Consider the following 25,514-nt stretch of genomic DNA (forward strand, 5'->3'; position numbering starts at 1 on the left):
AACCATCCATGTCCTTGCCAATACCTGATATTATCAGTCTTTGTAATTTTAGCCGTGCTAAAGAACATGTGGTGTTATCTCATTGTGGCTTTAATTCCTATTACTCTAATGACAAATGACATCATTTCGTGGGCTTATTTCCCATTGGCTTATTTTCTCAGGTTAACTGTCAGTGCAAATCCCTTGTCCATATTTTCATCAGGTTGTTTTCTTATTATTGAGTTTTAAGAAATTTTTATACCTTCTGGGCACAAGTCTTTTGTCAGACATGTGAAATGACACCTGCGGTTTCCTTAGAAGAACTGACGTTTTTATTTTGATAAAGTCAAATTTATCATTTTTTTCATTTACGTATTTTACTTTTATGTACTATCCAAGAATTCTTTGCCACATCAAGACTCAAAGATTTGTTCCTATGCTTTCTTCTACGAGGTTTACAGTTTTAGCTTTTCTTTTTGGTATACACCCCTCACACAACATTAAATACAAATAGTAAGAGCAGGTCTTCGCCTTGTTCCCAATTTAGGGCAGGAGTATTCACTATCACTACTAGGTATCATCTCATCTGTCGAGTTTTTATAAATGCCCTCTGTCAGCGTGAAGGAGATTCCTTCTTTTCATTCTTTCCTAAGAGTTTTTACTATGTTTATTATTAACCTTTTTCAAATGCTTTTGCTATATCTATTGATATCGTGCAGCTTTTCTCCTTTACTGCTAAAATGAGGAATTGTACTGACTGATTTTCTATTGTAAATTGACTTTGCATACCTGGTCATTACAAGTCATTCTTTGACATATTTTATATATTGATGGCTTTGATTTATAAATATTGGACACACTTTCTTTTATCTGCATTCATAAGGAATATCAATATGAAATTTTCTTTGCATGTGCAGTTATTTTTTTAATTTTGTTGTTAGGGCAATACTGGCCACATAAAATAGATTGAGAAAGTCATCTTTCATCTACAGTTTTCTATAAGATTTTGTATAGAGTTGATTTTATTTCTACCTTAAATGTTTGATGGATTTTATCAGTGATTCCACTGGGGTCTAGAGATTGGCAATGTGGGGTTAATTATGAATTCAACTTCTTTAATTAAATAAGGAAATTTAAATTGAGTGTAAAATTCTGCTTGAGCTTTCTTTCATAATTTGTATCTTTCAAGAAATTGGCCCATTTTAACTAAATATTTAAAATTTAGTGGCATTAATGTATTCATGGCATTTCTTTTTGTTTTAATGTCTGTAGTATTTTTACAGACCACTCTTACATTCCCAATATTGATATTTTGTATTTTCTTTCTTTTTTTCTTAATCAATCTAATTAGAATTTTATTAACATTACTGATCTTTTTAGGGAACCAGACTTTTCCTTTATTGACAGTTTCTAGTATTTATCAATTTTCTATTTTATTGGTTTCTGATCCTCTTTTCTTCCTTCTTATTCTGAATTTAATTTGCTTTCTAGTTTTTTGATATGGAAACTTAGGTCATTTATTTCATATGTTTTTCTTATAAATATTTATTTATTTATTTTAAAATTTTTATTTATTTATTTGACAGACAGAGATCACAAGTAGGCAGAGAGTCAGGCAGAGAGAGTGGGAGAAGCAGGCTCCCCCCTGAGCAGAGAGCCCGATGTGGGACTCGATCCCAGGACCCTGAGATCATGACCTGAGCCAAAGTCAGAGGCTTTAACCCACTGAGCCGCCCAGGTGCCCCAAGAGTCTCTGTTTTTAAGGACATTCACATTCCACAAACCCAGAGATAACAAGTAAAAAGTGAGCTGAAACACTTTCTAGGGCTTTCAATATCATTTTTCACAGCATCAGATCCAAAAGCAGTAGTACAAAACAGAAGAAGTAAGATAAAAGATCAGAATGAATTTATAGGATTAGGGAACCAGGTCACTTTTAGACCAGAAAAGACGAGTAGCACTGTGACAGGAGATGGAGAAGCCATTTGTATGGTTAATGTTATATGTCAACTTGGTTGGGTCACAGTACCCAGGTATTAATTAGATCACACATGATTCTAGATGTTTCTGTGACAGTTATTTTGTAGACAAGATTAACATTTAAATCAGTAGGCTTTGAATAAAGCATTATTCTTCAAAATATGGGTGGCTGTCATCCAGCCAGTTAATAGCTTTAATAGAAAAATGCTAACCTCCCCTGAAGAAGAGAGAATTCTGCCAACAGACCACCCTTGGAATTGAACTGTAGTTCTCCCCCAGTCTTCAGCTTGCAGGCCTACCTGTAGATTTTGAGCCTGCCAGTCACCTGGACCACGTGAGCTAATTCCTTAAAATCTCTCCCTCTAGTTAGAGATAGGTCATGCCGCCCTCCTTGAACTGCTTGCCATTGCTCTTACAAGAAATTTTGAGCTCCTTATTATATCCTTGCTATAAGGTCCTCCATGATTTGAACAGGGAGAGAGCGAGTGAGAGAGAGGGATTAAGGGAGAGAGAGATTTTTTTTTTTTCTTTTATTTGATGCGTAGGAGGAGTAGGTGTGGGTCTAGACGGCAGGGCTGGGCCAGGATGGGCTGGGATGTCCTGAGCCTCAGTGGTGGCTCAGAGCCCAGCTGAACCGGCCTCTGGGCTGCGCAGGTGAACCACTCTCCTCGGAGCTCCTTCACAGGAGCCCAGCGCTTGCCCGGGATTCCTGGGATGAGAAACAGCTGTGGGCCGCAGGTGCCAGAGAGCCCCTTCCCAGGCTTGTCCGTAAGGAGTCTGGCTCCCGCCACCTAGCAAGGAAATGTGCACATGTATGCATATTATGTTAGTTCTGTTTCTCTGGAGAATCCTGACTGATCCACATTCATAAAGGTAAGTGAGTCAGTAAAAGAGAAGTGGGCAGCCGGGGGTAATCCTTGTGTCTGCGTATGTGTGTTTTCATATGCGATGTGAATAAGTCAATCTGAAGGGACTGAAAGATCCACTTGAAGAGAAGATGAGTATTAAATAAGACTTATAGCACAGAATTATGTGATGATTGGATCTTTGCTCCTGTGGGAGCTCAGGAAGCAGGGCAGCTTTTGGTGACAAAGGAACTCTAAGCCTATGTTCCTTTAATTCACCAAGTAATTATGCTCTTAAAGTGATTTTTTAAAAAGATTTTATTTATTTACTTGAGAGAGGGGGAGAGAGAATACATGAGCAGGGAGAGGGGCAAAAGGAGAGGGAGAAGCAGGCTCCCCATAGAGCAGGACCCCAGTGTGGGGTTCCATCACAGGGCCCTGAGATCATGACCTAAGGTAAAGGCAGATGGTTAACTGAGCTGCAGTAGCACCCCAAAAATAATGATTTTTTTCTCAATATGCATTATCAAGAGAGAAGAACCTTAATTAATATTAGTTATTTTAACTTCAATTTCTAATCCTTAAAAATTTTAAATGTCATATCTTTTATGTAAAAATAAAAACAAATGTGCCCTTGGAATAATTTCCACAAATAATTTTCCATTATTTAGTTGTTTTAAACATCTAGGATAGAATACTTACTTCTTTTCTTAATGGTCTTTCCCAGATAAAATTTTAAGAAAATAGTTTTTTAAAAGGAATCACATATTCATGTAGGGAATCTACCAAAGTCTGCAATAGATCTAATAACTATCTTTTATTTAAAAATTACAAAATAATTTTAATCTCCCTTACTCTTCCTCATCTCTAAGTCAGTTGTATTTTGCATAGGTGTTTTGAGGGTAAAGTCAAGTAGGTGTGGTACTTGGCTCTTGAACTCAAACTTCAGCTTTGTCCTTCGGATTCTGCTTTCTGTCCTAGACATGGAAATAAAGGACTTAACTGCCCACCTATGCTGTCCCGACTGGGTTTTCTTTGCTTTCTCAATCCTCTCTGCCCCTTCACTCTTTCCCATGCCCACCTGTAGCTCCTTCCCAGTAGTGAGGTCCTTACATATTTGGAATAACCCATGATTGAGATGTTTCCTTCAATATGGTTGTAATGTACCTCTTTGTGAATTTGTTCTTTCACTACAACACAATTAACTTCAAAACTAATGATAAAAATATATCTGGAGACTCTCAGATATTTGGAAGTTAAAAATGTATTTCTGCATGATCTAAAGATAAAATAATACATCACAAGGAAATTAGGAAATACTTTCAATTTACTGAAGGTGAAAGTACAATATGTTACAATTGTGGGATGCAGTGAAGACAGTTTTTGAAGATAAGTTTTTAGCTTTAAATATTTATAAGAGGGCCCTGGGATCGAGCGCCACATTGGGCTCTCTGCTAGGCAGGGAGCCTGCTTCCCTTCCTCTCTCTCTCTGCCTCTCTCTCTCTGCCTACTTGTGATCTCTCTTTGTCAAATAAATTAAAACCTTAAAAAAAAAAAAAAAATAACAGAGACTCTGTTGCTTTTCTCCAGCACCTACCACTATGTCTTGGAAACAGTTTTAAATCAAACAGTATTGAAAAACTGCGATCTTTCACTCAAAAAAATTTTTTGGACTCCCACATGAGAATATGTTTCACAAGCTAATATATTTATATGTGTATATATAACATAAAAACATATATATGTGTTTTTTAAAACACATATACATGTTTTTTTTCATTGATATCAACCCCAATACCTAGAAGAGTGCCTGGATCATATTACCTTAACAACCATCTGGTAAAGAAATTAGAAGTAGTCAACGGTGCATAAGGAGGGAATTAAATACAATGTAAATTCTATGGAAGAGGGGATCTTATGCTTCTTGTATATACTCCAAGCATACACAACTCTAGACATTATTAATTGCTCATTTAATGAGTACACTGACCTTGGCAATAATTCAACAGATTCTCTGTATTACCAGTTACCACCTTATTAGATAAGTGCTTTTATTTGCTAAAAAGAAAATCCACAATATAGGAATGATATTGTCAGATTATACTAAATAAAATAAAAATTATGACTATTTCATTTTTGTCCTAATAAAACTTGTGCCTCATTGGCATCTTTCCCTTGAATTCTATCATTGAATCACCTCAGAACTAAAATATTGTATTTTTTAAAGTAAAATTTAATATACTATATGTTTTAGCAAGAAATGTTAAGTTTTCAACATCTTTTAGATACCTTTGTAACCTTACAAAAAATACATCTAACATATATATATGTATATATATATATTTTTTTTTAAGATTTTATTTATTTATTTGAGATAGAGAGAGCACGAGCAGGGAGAGGGGCAGAAGGAGAAGAAGAGTGGAGGGAGAGAGAGAAGTAGATCTCCCACTGAGCAGGGAGCCTGACTTGGAGCTCCATCCCAGGCTCCATCCCAGGACACCTGGATTATGACTTGAGCCAAAGGCAGATGCTTAACTACTGAACCACCCAGGCACCCCTAACATGTATGTTTTTAAAATATCTAGTCTATACTAGTAAAATAAAAGTCAAAATTAAAATGATGATCTGTAATATGTATTCCAAGAACAAACATTTAGCATGCTTCTTCTTTTTTTTAACTGTTTAATTTTTAATATTTATAAAATATACATATTAATGTGGCTATTTGATGAAAGTTCTTAGATTACTCAACTCATTTATACAAGCTTTTTGGCAATAGGATAACCAAAAACTCCTGCTAAAAGACCCTGCTGCAATGATAAAATAAAATGCATATTTTATTTAAGGTAATATTTCATTAATTCCACACAAGAAAACTAAGAATTCCCAACAACAATGTTTTTAGGTTACAATTTTTACTTATTTTCATAATGAGATCAACAGAGAAGTTGTAGAAGTATAGGGATTAGGAAAAGAAGATCATTTTATTTTTACATGACTAGAATGTCCATGTAGATGACCTCTCATGCAGAGATGTGATTACATTAATCATTTTCAAGTCCATCATTCCTATAATCCATGTATGTGCATATACGTGCATCTAAACCTGGCTTTTTACTACATGAAATGACATAGAAAAGAAAATCCTAGTAGAAGACTTTCTGTAATTATCCCATTTCTCCTGTAAAATTGGTAACTAATGTAATAAAAGTATTTACTTTTCCATTCATAGGACCTAATTGGTGACCTGAAGGAGAAGCTTTCAGATCACTTCAAAGACGTCATGGTTGGCCTCATGTACCCACCGCCATCTTATGATGCTCATGAACTCTGGCATGCCATGAAGGTAGTGGTCTAACACAAAAATATACCTGTAATAAGTATAAGGCAGTATTTCAGTAGAAAGGGAACTGTCCTGTGATGTTACTGTGTGACCAGAGGTAGGGAAGGGAATATCTGAGCAAAAATTAAACAATGAAAATGCTGCACTCAGGAGAAGTAACCATGTTAGGAAGAGGGACCTCTGCACCCTAGTAGCTGGGATCAGCCTGTTCTTTTGCCATACAAACTCAAATCCACTGACCCAGCTCGATGCCAAACTACCAAAAGAAAAATCTGAGTAAGTTTCCAGGGCTATTCATATTCATCTCTCCCTGGTATGTACTCATTTAGTAAGCAAAAATGTTCTAAATCATGTGAACCTCTTTAAATTATTTGTGAAAACTGGATTCACTAAGTAAAAATGGGATACTGAGTCAGAGACAAAATATAGATGGTATCTTTGCTTATTTTTGTGACCTTAAGTTACTCCTTTACAAAAACTATTGCTCAAATGTATATAAATTTTACTTCTGAAGAATTTAATTCTTCCTTACAGAAAAGTCATTTCCATGAAATAAATTGACTACAGATTTGTTAGAGACTTTTTTGGCTAGGGATGGGGTACAAAAGACTTTTTACATCTTTGCAAATGCCGATATTAAACACCTGCAGAACTGTTGCAATCATTCCAATACAATGCCTGCCAATGACCAGATTACTCAATCTGTGAACAATGTGGGACAGAAAAGAGGAAAGGGGAACAAATTAAGGGACCTTGGATTTTGGCCATCATGTTTGCAGATGAGAATAATCATTGTATAAAATTGATATACATTTCAACCAATTGCTTTTTTCTAAGTTGTATATGGCAATTCCTTCCTCTTGCAAAATGATGTGACTACAAACTATAAGAAGGAAGTCTTAGGTTATGGTTTAGATAAACTGTTGTATTTTATCAGTATCACATGGAATGGTAAGGATTTATGAAACTTTCTGGAAGATGTGTTGTCTTTATAATCACTAGAGCAAAATAATGGATGCATATAGATGTAAGAGACTGTAGAAAGTACCCAGTCCAATGCTTAAACAAATGGTACACAAATCCACTTTAAAGGAGGAGCAAGATAGTGGAGGAGAAGGAGGCCTAAATATCATCAGGTCCCAGGAATTCAGCTAGATAGATATCAAATGATTCTGAATACCTACAAACTCAACAGAAGAAAGAAGAAGAGAAGCAATTCTAGGAACAGAAAATTGACCACTTTCTGGAAGGTAGGAAATGTGAAGTGAATCTGAGGCAACATTCAGGAAGATAGGCTCTGGGGGGAGGGGCTAGATCCCGGCAAGGGAGAGCACAGTAGAAGCTCCAGAGGCTAAGAGGGAGGTGGAGCCCTCATGGAAACAGCGTGTTCTCAGGATCTGCAGGGTCACAAAAAGATTAGGAGTGTTGGAGTATGGCAGAGCTCCCATGTATGGGAATGGGGAAGCTGGCTACAGAGAGAGAGCTGAGCTGTGGGCTCTCAGCTCATTGTTACCCTAAACCATGATCAAAGGCACAGTCAGGCCACTATTTTTGGGCAGGGACACAATAAGCAGCAGATCCAGGGAGACTCACATCCCTCCTCTGGGAGGAGTGGTGTGGGAGTGCATTGCAGAAATCTGCTGGGTTTGGAGACTCCAAAGAGGGCCATGCACCAGAGATAGAAACAGTCATAGGCTGGGTGAGCTCAGAGTGTAGCTGGAGACGAGGGAGACAGGAGGGATTGACTGTTTTTCTCTGAGGGTGCACTGAGGAGTGGTGCCCTGAGCTTTTGGCTCCTACGGGACCGGAGATTGGGAGGTCACCATCTTCATTCCCTTACAGAAAGTGTTGAGGGAACAAAAGCTACCAAGAGCAAAACAGAGCAGATTACTCAGCCTGACCCCTAGGAAGGTCGGTGCAATTCCGCCTCAAGCAAAGACATTTGAGAATCACTGCAACAGTCCCCTCCCCCAGAAGATCAGCAAAAGCATCCAGCCAAGACCAAGTTCACTGATCAATGATAACTGCAGAACTCCAGAACTAGGGGAAGTAACACATAGAATTCATGACTTTTTTCCCATGATCCTTTAGCCTTTCAAAGTTAAATTTTTTTTTAATTTTATTGTTTTCTTATTCTATTTTTTAAATTTTTCCTCTTTCCTATTTTAATGTTTTTAAACTATTTTATCTTATCAATACTATTTTTTTAAAATATTTTTAAACTCTCATTGTTATAGTCATTTTATCCCTTCATTGATTTTTTTTTTTTTTGCATTTTATTGCATTTTATTTTTTGTATACATATAGGGTTTTTTTTTCTTTATAATTTTGGGATAAAATTTCTTCTAATAGATGAAAATATAGTGCATGACTTTGTTCTAGTCTCCAGTCTGATCACATTCTTTTGTTTTTAATCTTCTTTTTTCAATAAGCTTTTTATCAATTCCTTCTTTAGAATCTTTTTTAATTTTCATCTTTACAGTTGTATTCCTCCCCTTCATCATGTTTACCCTTATTTTTGTATATATATAAGTTTGCCTTTCTTTAAAATTTTGGGAGGTAGTTTCTTCCAACAGACCAAAATACAACCAAAATCAAGTGTGTGGCTCTGTTCTATTCACCAATCTAATATATATTTATTTTCTTTTTTTTTCTCCCCTTTCATCTGCCCCCAGTTCTTGGTCTCTTCCGAGTTGGTTAGTGTATATTTTTCTGGGGTCAATGCTACCCTTTTAGTGTTTTGTTCTCTCATTCATCTATTCTTATCTAGATAAAATGACAATGTGGAAAAACTCACCACAAAAAAAAAAAAAAAAAAAAAAAAAAAGGCAATACTGATGGCTAGGGACCTAATCAATACAGACATTAGTAACATGTCAGAACTAGAGTTCAGAATGATGATTATCAAGGTACTAGCTGGACTTGAAAAAAAGCATAGAAGATACTACAGAATCCCTTTCTGGAGAAGTAAAAGAACTAAAACCTAACCAAGTCAAAATCAAAAAGACTATTACTGAGGTGTGATCAAAAATGGACGCTCTAACTGCTAGGATAAATGAGGCATAAGAGAGAATTAATGATATAGAAGACCAAATGATGGAGAATAAAGAAGCTGAGAAAAAGAGAGGTAAACAACTACTGGATCATGAGAGGAGAATTCGAGAGAGAAGTGTCAATTACATAAACTAATTAATAACAAATCAAAGGAACACATCAATAATAATACAATAATAACTTTATTATTTATTATATATATTATTACTTATTATTAACACTCCCTCACCAAAATGGACAGATCATCTAAACAAAAGATCAACAAGGAAATAAAGGCTTTAAATAACACAGTGGATCAGATAGACATCAGAGATATATTTATTTAGAACATTCCATCCCCCAAAAAAACAGAATACACATTCTTCTCTATTGCACATGGAACATTCTTCAGAATAGATCACATCCTGGGTCACAAATCAGGTCTCGACCAGTACCAAAAGATATTGATCATTCCCTGCATATTTTCAGACCACAATGCTCTGAAGCTAGAACTCAATCACAAGAAGAAAGTTGGAAAGAACTCAAATACATGGAAGCTAAAGAGCATCCTACTAAATAATGATTGGGTCAACCAGGACATTAAAGAAGAATTGAAAAATTCATGGAAAAAATGAAAATGAAAACACAAGTGTTCAAAAATCTTTGGGACACAGCAAATGTAGTCCTGAGAGGAAAGTACATTGGAATACAGTCCTTTCTCAAGAAACAAGAAAGGTCTCAAGTGCACAACCTAACCCTACACCTAAAGGAGCTGGAGAAAGAACAGCAAAGAAAGCCTAAACCCAGCAGGAGAAGAGAAATAATAAAGATCAGAGCAGAAATCAATGGAAGAGAAACCAAAAGTACAGTAAAACAAATCAACAAAACTAGGAGCTGGTCCTTTGAAAGACTGACAAACCTTTGGCCAGGCTTATAAAAAAGAAAAAAGAAAGGACCCAAATTAATAAAGTCATGAGTGGAAAAGAAGAAATCACAAGCAACAACAAAGAAAAACAAACAATTATAAGAACATATAATGAGCAACTATACACCAGCAAATTTGGCAATCTGGAAGAAATGGATCCATTCCTAGAGAGGTATAAACTACCAAAACTGAATCAGAAAGAAATAGAAAACCTGAGCAGACCCATAACCAGTAAGGAGATTGAACCAGTCATCAAAAATCTCCCAACAAACATGAGCCCAGGGCCAGATGGCTTCCCAGGGGAATTCTACTAAACATTTAAAGAAGAATTAATTCCTATTCTCCTGAAACTCTTCCAAAAAATAGAAATGGAAGGTAAACTTCCAAACTCATTTTATGAGGCCAGCATTACCTTGATCCTAAAACCAGACAAAGACCCCATCAAAAAGGAGAATTACAGACCAATATCCCTGTTGAACATGGATGCAAAAATTCTCACCAAAATACTAGCCAATAGCATCCAACAGTACATTAAAAGGATTATTCACCACGACCTAGTGGGATTTATTCCTGGGCTGCAAGTTTGGTTCAACATCTGCAAATTAATCAATGTGATACAATACATTAATAAAAGAAAAACAACAATATGATACTCTCAATAGATGCAGAAAAAGCATTTGACAAAGTATAGCATCCTTTCTTGATCAAAACTCTTCAGAGTGTAGGGATAGAGGGCACATACCTCAATATCATCAAAGCCATCTATGAAAAACCCACAACGAGTATCATTCTCAGTGGGAAAACTGAGAGCTTTTCCCCTAAGATCAGGAACACGGCAGGGCTATCCACTATGACCACTGCTATTCAACATAGTACTAGAAGTCCTTGCCTCAGCCATCAGACAACAAAAAGAAATAAAAGGCATCCAAATCGGCAAGGAAGTAGTCAAACTCTCACTCTTTGCAGATGATATGACACTTTACGTGGAAAACACAAAAAACTCTATGTCAAAACTGCTAGAACTCATACAGAAATTCAGTGAAGTGTCAGGATATAAAATCAATGCACAAAAATCTGTTTAATTTCAATATACCAACAGTAAGACAGAAGAAAGAGAAATTAAGGAGACAATCCCATTTACAATTGCACCCAAAACCATAAGATACCTAGGAATAAACTTAACCAAAGAGGCAAAGAATCTGTACTCAGAAAACTAAAGTACTCATGAAAAAAATTGAGGAAGACACAAAGAAATGGAAAAATGTTCCATGCTCATGGATTGGAAGAACAAATATTGTGAAAATGTTTATGCTACCTAAAACAATCTACACATTTAATGCAATCTTTATCAAAATACCATCATTTTTCTTCAAAGAAATGGAACAAGTAATCCTAAAATTTATATGGAACCAGAAAAGACCCCAAAGAGCCAGAGGAATATTGAAAAAGAAAACAAAAGTTGGCAGCATCACAATTCCACCTCAACCTCTATTACAAATCTGTAATCATCAAAATAGTATATGGCACAAAAACAGACACATAGATCAATGGAATAGAATAGAGAACCCAAAAATAGACCCTCAGTTCTATGGTCAACTAATCTTCGACGATGCAGGAAAGAATGTCCAATGGAAAAAAGACAGTCTCTTCAACAAATGGTGTTGGGAACATTGGACAGCCACACGCCGAAGAATGAAACTGGACCATTTCCTTACACCACACAAAAAGAGACTCAAAATGGATGAAATAACTCCATATGAAACAGGAATCCATCAAATTCCTTGAGGAGAACACAGGCAGCACCTCTTCGACCTCAGCCTCAGCAACTTCTTCCTAGAAACATCACCAAAGACAAGGAAAGCAAGGGCAAAAATGAACTATTGGGATTTCATCAAGACAAAAAGCTTTCACACAGCAGAGGAAACAGTCAACAGAACCAAAAGACAACTGACAGAATGGGAGAAGATATTTGCAAATGACACGTCAGATAAAGGGCTAGTATCCAAAATCTATAAATACCTTATCAAACTCAACACCCACAGAACAAATAATCCAATCACGAAATGTGCAGAAGACATGGATATACATTTCTGCAAAGAAGACATCCAGATGGCCAACAGACACATTAAAAAGTGCTCAACATCACTCAGCATCAGGGAAATGCAAATCAAAATCATAGTGAGATACCACTTCACACCAGTCAGAACGGCTAAAATTAACAAGTCAGGAAAGGACAAATGTTGGTGAGGATGTGGAGAAAGGAGAACTCTCCTACACTGTTGGTGAGAATGCAAGCTGGTGCAGCCACTCTGGAAAACAGTATGGAGGTTCCTCAAAAAGTTGAATATAGAGCTACCCTACAACCCAGCAATCACACTACCAGGTATTTACTCTACAAATACAAATGTCATGATCCAAAGGGGCACGTGCACCCCAATGTTTATAGCAGCAATGTCTGCAATAGCCAAACTATGGAAAGAGACTAGATGTCCATCAACAGAAGAATGCATAAAGAAGATGTGAAATACACACACACACACACACACACACAGGAACACTATGCAGCCATCAAAAAATGGAATCTTTCCATTTGCAATGACATGGATGGAGCTAGAGGGCATTATGCTAAGCGAAATGAGTCAATAAGAGAGAGAAAATTAACATATGATCTCTCTAATACAAGGAATTTAAGTAGCAGGGCGGGTGTTCATGGGGGGTAGGGAGAGAAAAAATGGAACAAGATGGGGTCGGGAGGGAGACAAACCATAAGAGACTCTTAATCTCATGAAACAAACTGAGGGTTGCTGGGGGGTGGGGGGTAGGGATAGGGTGTCTGTATGAACATTGGGGAGGGTATGTGCTATAGTGAGTGCTATGAAATCTGTAAGACTGATAATTCACAGACCTGTACCCCTGGGGCAAATAATGCATTATATGTTAATATAAAAAAAAATTCACATTTAGGGAGAGGCAGGGAGTGGGCCCTGAAATATCTTTAGAAAACTCGGAGACCCTGATTCTAATTTCAGCTTTCCAAAGACTGATATTCTAGCAGAAGAAAGAAAAAAAAAAGATGAGCGCCATGAGCCTTGTTCAAATATCTTTTACCATTTTATTTAGAAATGTCCATGTTGTTTTATTCTAAATGAAGGAACAGAGTTTTAGAAAATAGTATCAGGGTGCCTGGGTGGCTCAGTGGGTTAAGCCTCTGCCTTCGGCTCAGGTCATGATCTCAGGGTCCTGTGGTAGAGTTCCGCCTCAGGCTCTCTGCTGAGCAGGGAGCCTGCATCCCCCTCTCTCTCTGCCTACTTGTGATCTCTGTCTGTCAAGTAAATAAACAAAATCTTTAAAAAAAGAAAAAAGAAAAAGAAAGAAAGAAAATCGTATCTTCCGAGGTTCAAGTGACTAGTAAATAGCAGAGCCAGAACTAAACTGGGCCTATCTTTATCCCAAACACATTTTCTTTCTCTTCTGTCGCCTCTCAGAATACCAGGAATGTTGTAAATCCTTATTATATGTAAGATGCACTATTATTCCCAGCACAACTGCCTTTATATTTCTCCATTTCTCTGTATTACAGGGAGCAGGCACTGAAGAAAACTGTCTCATTGATATTTTAGCTTCAAGAACAAATGGAGAAATTTTCCAAATGCGAGAAACCTACTGTTTGCGTAAGAAACTATATTTTACACACATATAAACTTCATATTTCTCAAATAACACACAAAATATTTTACACACATATAAACTTCATATTTTTCAAATAACACACAAAATATTTCAGTTTATGTGTTTTTAAATTTTTTCTAAGACACTTTTATGTTTGAAATATCACTCACTCGAGACCAATTAACTCAGTAAGTTAAATTGATGATTAGGTTATCAAAACTGAAACGATTCTCTAGACAATCAAGTTAAACAAAGTTTCCAGGAAAGTAATTGCAAGTTTCTATGAGGTGAGTGTTTATATTAATGTAGGCAAATTTGCAGCACCGAGCTTCAGGAGCATTTTATTTCTGACCCAGGAGAGACCAGGTAATATATAAAAAACAGAGCAAAGGACAATAACCGCTCAGCAAATTCTACAAATATGGGTAACTACTTCACTTTAAATCTCCTAATCACTGTGATCTATCTTAAAATCTGATTTTTACATATTTTAAAAGTAGAAAAGTTAACTATCTTCATTTTCAAAAAAGTTTAAAGCCTTAAGTGGCTTTGCAGTGTGTATTACCTCTCATTGAATGTCAAGAAACTATTCTAGACAGTTAGCCCTGTTGCATTTGAACAAGAACAATGGGAATTTCCCAAAGGGAATGAAGTAAGAACCTTCATGTGAAATATTAAAAGGAGACAAAGCACTTGGGGAAAGTGCTGGGATGGGTAGCAGTCTATGGAAATAGAATGCAGAATTTCAAATTTTGAGAATTAGAGAACTTGAAATGACTCTCCGTGCTGTTTTTCAATTTTGGAATAAATATAATAGCTTTTTAAGAAAGAAGACTTATCCTATGTTACTGTTAGGTGTCCACATGTCTTTGGTGGAATCTTTAGATTGAGTTCTTCTGAGTAGAAGGCAGTAAGTGACAAAGGAATGTCAATAGCTTGTATTTCCTGTGCTTCCCACTCACAACTGGGGAAATAATATTAACTTATCCAAAGTATGTTGATATGTGATTCTTTAGTAAATCTCACCTTTAACATGGAAGGTTTTTTTTATTTTGTTTTGTTTTGTTTTCCTAGAATACAGCAGCAACCTTCAAGAAGACATTTACTCAGAAACCTCAGGACACTTCAGAGATACACTCATGAATCTGGCCCAGGTACGAAATTCAAAAATCCACGTCATTTTGCATTACTAAGAAAACATATGTTTCATTTTCAAAAACTAGGACAGAAAACTCCAGTTTAACAGTAAATTCTGTATAATAATATTTACTGAATACCAGCTAACTACCAAGCGCTATAATAGAAACTTGCCTTGGATATAGAAACAAATGAATATGAATAATACACCAGTTCTGTTCTAAAAAAAATCTACTATATATAAGATGATGATGATTACAGAAATATACATAAATAATTATATATTATAAGGAATTTAAAAGATTAAATTATTTTAAAAGATTAGAAATTAGAATTCTATTTTTTAAAACTACTAAAAAGGTAGGGTACATACTAGCTCCTGAGATCCTAGTACGGCCTAGTACCGTGGGAGGAGAGAACTACAAAATGCTGTAATATAAATATTCTTAGAAGCAATTTAGAAAAAAAAAAAAAAAACACAGAGAATCAGGGTCCTGGGTGTCTCAGTTGGTTAAGCAACTGCCTTCAGCTCACATCATGATCCCAGGGTCCTGGGATTGATCCCCACATGGAGCTTCCTGCTCAGCAGGAAGCCTGCTTCTCCCTCTACCTGCCCCTCCCCCTGCTTGTGCTCTATCTCTCTTTCAAATAAATATAGAAAATCTTTAAAAAAAAAAAACAGAATATCAAAACTATTAGGTTCTAGCTTTCTGTCTAAAGAACTAATAAGCAGAAATCCAGAATTTGAACTGACCTATAGACTCCCAAGTGGCAGCATATGATCCTCAGCACTGCCTCTGAAAATTCTGCGGTGCCATACCTTACCACACATAAACAATGAATTCTGGAACACTGCAAAGAAATTTTTAAAAAATAACATTTTTTTTAAAAGTCTGAGTGAATAAAGTTCAATGCTTGCTGAAGTAAGAGGCTTCATATACAATGGGTTTGTACCAAGGTTCTGGAGAGTGAGCATCATTTGCACATCTGGAGAGAAGAAGGGAAGGTGGTTCAGAGTGAATGAAGAGGTCCCGCATGAGCATACTGGCTGGCTCGAAGGACTCCTGCTGAATCAGACTCCTGTCTGATTAAATTGCTGGCTGAGATGCCATGTTGACAAGGTTCTTGTAAGCAGTAGAGAACCACAGGGACATATTTTTGGCAGCATGTAAGCTGATGGGGAAGATTCTATCTATTATCATCTCTGTGTAAGCAGGAAAAAAAAATTAAGTTGCATATGTCATGATAATTTACTACAACAAACAGAAAGAAACTTATAGTGAGAGCCTCACTTATGACTTAATTTAAGAGAATCTGACTTATTAAAAATAAAAACTAGCTTCCCCTTCTTATCATCTTTAAGTCTTAATTCCATTCTCTTTGAGTTCATATTGATCAAATCAAACAGATGTACCCCGAATATATGCTGAAGTGAGACAAGAAACAATGAGAAGTCTCAGCAGGAGACAAGGAACATGTATTTAGGCAAGAAAAAGCTATTAACAATTCCTCTCTTTTATGACTTAGATTGTCTTACTGGCCATTTTCCAGCAGGAAGCAAAGTTAGAATTCTTGATATTCCAGCTAAGATTAAAGAGTAAAAAGAAAGAAGGAAGCATTCAGTTTAGAGAAAAAATACAGAATACTGGGTGTGGTGCATAAACAACGAATGCTGGAACACTGAAAAGAAATAAAATAAAGTAAAAATTTTCCCAGGGGGGGAAAAAAGAATATTCCCCAGCTTTTCAGGAAAATAGACCCACAGCCATATGCTGATTTTTTCCCAAAATTACAAATTCAAGTAATTTTTAAAGATTTTACTTATTTATTTGATGAGGGGTACACAAATGGGGGAGTGGGAGATGGAGAAGCAGGAGTCTCTGACAAGCAGAGAGCTCAATGTGGTGTTCAATCCCAGGACCCTGAGATCATGACCTGAGCTGAAGGCAGAAACTTTAGGATTGAGCCACCCAGGCACCCCTACAAATTCAAATATTTACAGAGATTTCTATTTTTTTAATTCTATAACAAAACAAAGTTTTTTAAACTTTTCTGAAGTTAAAGTATTGTATTAGTACACACAAGAGAGATAAAAATTAAGAATTGATTCTACCTTGTCTAGAACTAGTATACAAAAGTACAAAACTAGTATACAAAAACTAGTATACAAAAGTAGTTAAAGTGAGAGCATCATTATTATTAAAGAATTTCTCCTTTAAGGTTTCAATAGCAGTGAATTACTGCTTCGTTTTCCTTCTTTTCTTGTTATGTTATTTTGCTGTCTTCCTCATTCAGGGTGGATTAACATGTCTATCAAACACAGGTGGTATGGTTTCCTTTAATATGTATTTGTTGTGATTAAAAACTTCATTGCTGTACTTCACACATATTTTGTATGATTGAATTCAAGAATTAATAAATATATTAGATTGGAACACTAACTCTCCATTCATTGCCAGACAACATGGATTTTAATTATTTTTTATTCTTTTTATGTGGTATGGATGTGTGTGCCCAAGTTATTCTCAGTTTTGAATTAGGAATAAAAATTCCTCAGGAAAACATTGCTGAGGAAGCCGAGTATTAACTGCACCAGATCAAGGAGAGATTGGTAATTTGGACTAATCGGATTTCTTCAAATTGTTCACTTGAAAAAGGTGATATAGTACTAAGCAAATCCACTTTCAGTTAAATTTAAACTTTTCAGGAGCTCCTGGAGGGCTTAGTTGGTTAAGTGTCTGCCTTCAGCTTGGGTCATGGTCCCAGGGTCCTTGTGATGAGCCCCCAGTATATTATCAAAGTGCTGAATCATTGTGTTATTACACTAATATTATACTATGTATTAACTAACTGGAATTTAAACAAAAATTTCTTTAAAATTCTCTCAATTTAAAAAGGTCATAATTTTTTAAATTTTCAACAGATAATGCTACAAAATATAAATTAAAAGAACAATTTCCTAGTCAGAAATTCATATTGGCATAGGCATTGCCCCTAATAAAGGAAAGCCAACAGTCCCATTGTAAATCCATAAGTTGCATCCTAATATCAAACAAGTTTTTATTTTCTTAATATCCAAATAGAAAATCTTTTCAATTTATTGATGAAAAATATACATTGTCTGGTAGGAAATAAAATGTATTTTATTAGGATAACTTTGTATTCCATTGAAGCTATATCACAGTCCAGTTTCTGCTCTCAAATCCTGCTTCCTTCCTCTCCCTTCCATAAGTGTTTCTCCCAAGCACACTCCATAATAAATAAGACACGTGCTGATCTCCATCTGAGTCAGCTTTCCAAGGAACCCAAAGGCTATATCCCCACCATGTAGAGACAAGGAGACCCAGGCTTAGAGGGATTATGTTTACACATCTACTGAATGAGAGGGAAAAGATGAAAACAGGCCTAAGTACACTATCACCCCATTGTTTAAATCTAATTTCTATCTTCAACCCCATTTGACTCCACTCCAGTTCTACTTACTTCTATTTGATAAAATGTCAATGACCAATACCCAGTAACCTCTTAAAATTTCTATATCTCTTAAAGAGTTGAGCTATAAATCACTTAGAAATACTGACATCTCAGAATCAGGATTGCAGTGGATTTTTTAAAAACAAAGATTCTTATATTCCAGGAAAAAAAAAAAAACAGTTCTGAAAATTAAGCATGACAGAAAATAAGTCATGAGGGAAATAATCAGTGAACAATGTTTTCTCAATGTAATAAGGCAATCAATCTTATTCATAATTGCGGTTCTTTTTCCATGAAATTAAAAAATAATGCTTTATTATTGATAAAGTGTATATGTGAGTATGCATATTTATATATATAGTAATATTATCTATATAGACATACATATTTTAAAACAATGCACTAATTTATGTTAACATGGTTTTACCTAATTTGGATTATGACTTTATAGTATAAAGTATTATTAATTAATTTCAATTTCTAGAGTTGGAACATTAAATTGTGTTTGTGTGTTTAACTTTGAAATAGCTTTTCAATATAGTAAAGTTTTCCTTTCAATAGAGAACATCAAAAAATGAGGGTGAATAGAAACCTAGATTTTATAAGAAGCCAAGGAAAAATAATTAAGTTTACTTAAGGATTAAATACTTATAAGGTTTCATAGTACATTTCTCTTAAAATGTAAAACAAACTTTACAAGTATAAAACAATATGCATTTCATAGAAATTACTTATATTACAATAGAAAAATGGAAGTAAAAAGAGGTATCTTAGTATAATTTCCTCTAATAATAATAATCTTCTTGAACGTCAGAAGTCTCATGTTAATCCATACTTCTTATGTATAAATAATTATACATATAATTATATGTATAATTTCTCTTAGATTTTTTAATATTTTAAAGATTTCTCATTGACTCCCAACTTCTACATTAATGGTTCTTCTGTTTGGAGCTTCTGATTTACCATTTGGATTAGTAAGTCTAGAAGATTGAGAAAAGATAAAAAGTGAATTAGGGAACTGAAAAGTTTATCATTTCCCCTCACCACTATCTGTGGTGTAAATCACTTCGGAGAGAATCTGTCTAGACATTTTACAAAAAGGAAATGGAATTCCTTTCTAAAGGTTGTGCAGTTTAGACCGATGGTTCCAGCCAGATAACTGAGGGTTACTTCAGTGTGAACAGATCTCTTCTACCCTATAGTTGGAATCATTATTCTCTCTCTCAATCTATGTCTGTCTTTGTCTTTCTCTTTCTCAATCTCCCCTTTTCTCTGTATATAGATGATTTTCCTCTTAGCCATGGTTGTATGTCCTTATATTTATTATTTACCTTCTTGAGATTCAGATAAGATTTACTTTGTACATTAAGGAATGTGAACTATTCTTCTCTCAATTCTCTCCCAACACAAATATTCTAAAATTCAATTATTGTAATTACATCCACTACTTCCATCTACATTTTATTTGATTCTCAGAATCCAAGTAAAGACTGTCTGTGGCTTTCAACTTCTTAACATCATAAAAATCAGGCACATCTCTTTTGTGAATTAATAGAGACTGAGGGAATTGGAGCATAGGAACCTTAAGATATTCATGAAATGGAAAGTGTTGAAAATTATTGTCATATTTTTCTGGGAGAGAAGTTTTTTACTTAATCTTTAAAGTATTTTCCAAAAGGGATATTTCTAATAAGGGAACAACTCAGCTGGAACACCTTCTTCTTGAAAACTAATGCCAATCATTAAATGGGCTTACAACATTCCATGCTTGCTTTTATTAACTAGATTTACGGGAGATATAATTATCTGTCAAATAGTAAAAAATTAATCACTTGAAGATTTATTAATCAGTATGTGCAAATCACACAGGAGATGATAAATGTTCTCAAGGAAGGAGTGGAAATGAACCAACTGAATGCTTACTCATCATAGCTGTTAGGATTTTCCTTACGATGGTTTCTCAAACTTGGACAGCGAGACTTCTGGGGATGTTATTGCCATCAGATTTTAGTAATCATCTGTAGTCAACTTACCCATTTCAAATATTTTCAGCTACATTCTTATTCCCTTAACATCTTTTTTTCACAGTTTTATTTTGCCCCAACCCAAATTCTGTATTCATATATACCATTTCTCTGTTACACACACCATGCTGCTATCTTAGGCTTTTTACATGACAGCTTGACTCTGACAGTGGAAAAAGCTAAATCACAAACTTACCTATTCACATTTTTAAATCTAACAGTCTGCTTAAAGTTCTTTTGGTAATTAACTGCGCAAAAAAGTAAACAGACAAGCACCACTTCAAGTTCAATGTCAAAACTTACATTTCAAAAATATTTCAGAAACAGAGAACTGCAGAAATTTCTCAAATATTTATCACAAACTTTGTAAGGGTAGGTGTTTACTTAGCCATGTAGTTTGATCAGAAATCACTAAGAAAATTTCAATGATCCATAAAATTTTCCTACATCTACTAACTGACCTTTTTTTATTATTCTTTTTTAATTCCAGTGTGGTTAACATACAGTGTTATATTAGTTTCAGCTCTGCAATATAGTGATTCAACAATTTCATGTATTGACTCATCAAGATAAATGTATTCTTAATCCCCTTCAACTATTTTACACATCCTCCACCCCAATATCTCCTCTGGTAACCATCCATTTGTTCTCTATATTTAAAAGTCTGTTTTTTGGTTTGTCCTTTTTTTTCCCTTTGTTCATTTGTTTTGTTTCTTAAATCCCATGTGTGAGTGAAATTGTGTGGTATTTGTCTTTCTCTGGCTGGCTTATTTTGCTTGGCATTATATTCTCTGGCTAGATTCATATCTTCGCAAACAGTAAGATCTCATTCTTTTTATGAATGAGTAATATCCCATTGTGTATATATAGCACATCTTCTTTTCCATTCATCTACTGATGAACACTTGGACTGCTTCTATAGTTTGGCTGTTGTAAATAATGCTGCAATAAGCACAGGAGTGTTTACATCCCTCCAAATTAATGTTTTCATATTCTTTAGCTAAACACCCAGAGTAGTGCAACTAATAGGTCATAGGGTAGCTTTATTTTTAATTTTTTGAGGAACCACTATATTATTTCACAGTGGCTACACCAGTTACCATTCTTGATGCATTCTGTGCATCAAGGTTTCTTTTTCTCCACATCCTTGCCAACACTTGTTTCTTGAGGGTTTTATTTTAGCCATTCTGACAAGTGTGAGATGATATCTAATTGTGGTTTTGATTTTCATTTCCCTGATGATGAGTGATGCTGAGTAGTATCTTCTCACGCCTCTGTTGGTCATATGGATGTCTTCTTTGGAGAAGTGTCTGTTCCCGTCTTCTGCCTATTTTTAAATTGGATTTACTTGGGGTTTTTTTGGTGTTGAGTTGTATAAATTCTTTACATGTCTTAGATACTAACCCTTCATTGGATATGTCATTTGGAAATATCTTCTCCCATTCAGTGGGTTGTCTTTTGGCTTAGTTGGTTGTTTTCTTCAGTGTGCAGAAGCATTTAACTTTGATGTAGTCCCAGTACTTTATTTTTTGCTTTCGCTTCCCTTGCCTCAGAGACATATCTAGAAGGATGTTGTTATGACCAATATCAGAAAAATTACTGTTTTTGTTCTCTTCTGGAGTGTTTAAGGTTTCAGGTCTCACATTTATGTCCTTAATTCATTTTGAGTGTATTTTTGTTTATGGTGCAAGAAAGCAGTCCAGTTTCATTTTTTTTCAAATGCAGCTGTCCAGTTTTCCCAATACCATTTGTTGAAGAGACAGTCTTTTTCCCATTGGATATTCTTTCCTGCTTTGTTGAAGTTTAATTGACCATATAATTGTGGGCTTATCTCTGGACTTTCTATTCTGGTCCATTGATCTATAAAAATCTGTTGTATTTCTATACACTAATATTGAAGCAGGAGAAAGAGAAATGGAAACAATGACATTCACAATTGCACAAAAAATAATAAGATACCTAGGAATAAACTTCACCACAGAAGCGAATGACCTATAGTCTGAAAAATGTAAAATACTGATGAAAGAGATTGAAGATAACATAAAGAAATGGGAAGACATTCCATGCTTATGGAGTGCAAATATCGTTAAAATGTCTACATTTTAGCAATCTACAGATTTAATGGAATGCTTATCAAAATACCAACCACATTTTTCATAGAACTAGAACAGACAATCTTAAAATTTGTGTGGAACCAGAAAAGACCCCAAATAGTGAAAGCACTCTTGAGGAAGAAAAACAAGAGTGGAAGTATCATAATTCCACACTTCAAGTTATATTACAAAGCTGTATTAATATAACTGATCTTTGAATTCTGTTATCTAAAAGTTATTTCTTTAGCTTTCCTGCATTCATTTAGTATTGATTCAATTAGTATTTGTCAAGTGCCTACAATGTGCCAAGCATGATTCCAGGCAACAGAGAATTGTCAGTGAACAAGAGACAAAGACCTCATCAGTGTTTGAGAAGCTTACATTCTAATGGGGGAATAGGAAAAATTCAAGAGAAATCTAATAAACAGGTACATTATATAGAATGTTAGAAGGCAGTGAGAGATATGGCAGAGGAGAATAATGGAAATAGAAATTTTGGGGCTGGGCATAGTAGGTAGGTTGCAGTATTACATAGAATGGTCAGATAAATCTCATTGAGAAGAGGTTATATGAGCAAACATTTGGAAAGAATGTGTTGACAAATGAATGGTGATGATAGGACATTCCAGGCAAAGGGAAAAGTTATGGGAAAGTTCTAAGACAAGGGAATGGCTGCCAGTTGTGAAGAATAGCAAGAAGGGCAGCTGGTGCCATCTGAGCAAGCCAAGGAAATGTTCTATAATAGTGGTAATGTTAGACAGGTGACAGGTGATGAAATTTGGTCAAATCTGTAGCCTTGTAAGGATTTTTACTTCTGTTCTGAATGAAATGGGGAGAGGAGAATCATTACTGGATTTTGAGAAAAACAATGATATGATCTTGTGCTTTAAAGTGTTCACACTAGATGCAATGTTGAGGAAAAAGTAGGGAGACAGGATAGAAACAAGCCTGTAAGGATGCTACCAGCAAAGAATTTTGTCAATATTAATTTGGACCCATAGGAGAGCTCTGGCAGTGATTAAAAGTGCCCAGATTCTGCATGTATTTTGAAGGTAGTGTCTATATTATTTCCTGAGAAATTAGATGTAGGATATGTAAAAAAGAAGGAATAAAATGTTACTCAAATCTGAAGTCTGAGCAGTAGGAATGATGGAGTTGTCATAAACCAAGATGTGGAGGTTTATGGATATAAGAGGTTTTTGAGTTCAAGGGAGACCAGGAAATAGATTTTGAACATGTTTTGTCTAATATGTATATTAGAAATCCAAGTGAAGATGTTCGGTTGGCAACTGGAATATATGCACCTGAGATTCAGATGGTAGATCTAAGCTAGTAATGTAAAATTGGATATCATTACAACATAGATGGAATATAAAGCCACAAGAACAGTTAGGATTAACAAGGGAAGGACTGTAGATGCAAACAAGAGCAGTACCCAAAACTGAGTACTAAAACTTTCCAGTATTAAGAGATTAAAAGGTAAGAAGGGGACCAATACACAAGATTGAGAAGGAAGAAGAATGAGAGTGCAGATTCTGGAAGCCCAGTGATGATGACATAGCAAGGAGGAGAGTGAGAAATTGCATCAAATCCCACTGATGGTCAAATAAGATGAAGAGTATGAATTACCATGATAAGTTTATGTTATTAAAGAAATGGCATATATCCATAGAAGATATAGCATATTTATTGCTTTCAGTCATTTGTTGCTTGAACAAATTAAAACCATAAGGGACTGACCAAAGGATATTTTCTGAAAATATTGAGTTATTTAGGCTTAGGGGAGATTATAGTAACCAAATATCAGGCCAGAAATGGTACTGAAATTTAAAAGTTTGTGTCAACTTTTCCTTAGCTGGACACCTCTAAGTGATAAACAACTTCCAAGTTATGATTAAACACATTAAATTTTCCAGGGCTACAAATTTAGTTACAAAGGTTTGTAGTCTATTTATTTCTCTATGAATAATTTGATCTTTCTCATATGTTTCCAGCTTTGGGTTAGCAAGGTGAAAAGCCTAATATTTAATTTAATATAACAAATTTAATCCATACAATACTTTGAATAGTCAATGAGAGTGTATGTTCAATATCATTTACACAGTTGGTGATTAAATACACAACTCTCAGATTTCTGGACCTCCCCTCTCCTTCTCACCAAGAGAACACTTGGTGGAGAGAAATATGAATATTTAGGAGCTAGTTTATAAGAGTGATAGTGCCTCAGATCATGAAGATATTTTCTGCATCCTTGCTCATCTTGGTTTTGGAATGGTAGTTCTGGACAACTCTGGACATATAGCTGATGAGATATAGAAGTCCACAGTATGAGCATTTTTTCAAAATCAGCTGCCAAACCATACAGCTGGTTAATTTACTATCTTTTTTGTCTCAATTTTGTCAGAGCCAAGTAAACTTTAATGCTTTAGCCTCATCTTTACTCTCATTGGAACTGAAGAATCCCCCTAAGTTCTCGGTCTCACAGAGTCTATCAATGTGGTCTACTTTATAGCTCCTGGCTACTAGAACAATCTGTCCCTGCTATGGTCCTAAACAACTCCATCTGTCAAACTTCCCAACCAGGTTCTAGCTAACATGCAAGTTCCTCTGTTAGGAGCAGCTAAGAAATTTGGGGCCCATTAATGCTACTTAGGGATTGAGATCAATTCAAGAGAGTTGTATTTAGGACTTCCCCCTCTGCCTGATCTTGCTATATCACTGAGTTCCTAGCAATGTGGTTATTTCAAGAGTCCAAAAAGATGATAGGAGCAGAAGCCACTGTATTCTCAATGTTCTCTCAGCATAGTTAAAAAGGAAAGAAAGAGGAAGAGAAGGAAAAAAAAAAAAAAGAAAGAGAATAAGGGAGAGAGGGAGGGAGGGACAGAGGAGAAAAAATAAAGAAGAAGAGAAGAGAAGAGGAGGGGAGGGGAGAGGAGAGGAGAGAAAAGAAAAAGAGAAAGAAAAAAGAAAAGAAAAGAAAAGAAAAGAAAAGAAAAGAAAAGAAAAGAA

General features: G+C 35.3%; 1 protein-coding gene across 1 annotated transcript in view; it reads left to right on the plus strand.

The window, feature by feature from the left end:
- The window catches only part of ANXA10 (annexin A10), a 105,575-nt gene that overhangs the window by 69,946 nt on the left and 10,115 nt on the right, over positions 1–25,514 (plus strand). Inside the window, exons 4-6 of the mRNA XM_032855909.1 lie at positions 6,037–6,150; positions 13,686–13,776; positions 14,849–14,928. Of these exons, the coding sequence (XP_032711800.1) occupies positions 6,037–6,150; positions 13,686–13,776; positions 14,849–14,928 (285 nt within the window). The remainder of the gene's footprint in view (positions 1–6,036; positions 6,151–13,685; positions 13,777–14,848; positions 14,929–25,514) is intronic.

Source organism: Lontra canadensis, unplaced genomic scaffold, assembly GCF_010015895.1.
Source record: "Lontra canadensis isolate GAN:19392208 unplaced genomic scaffold, GSC_riverotter_1.0 scaffold10, whole genome shotgun sequence".
NCBI classification, from domain to species: Eukaryota; Metazoa; Chordata; class Mammalia; order Carnivora; family Mustelidae; genus Lontra; species Lontra canadensis.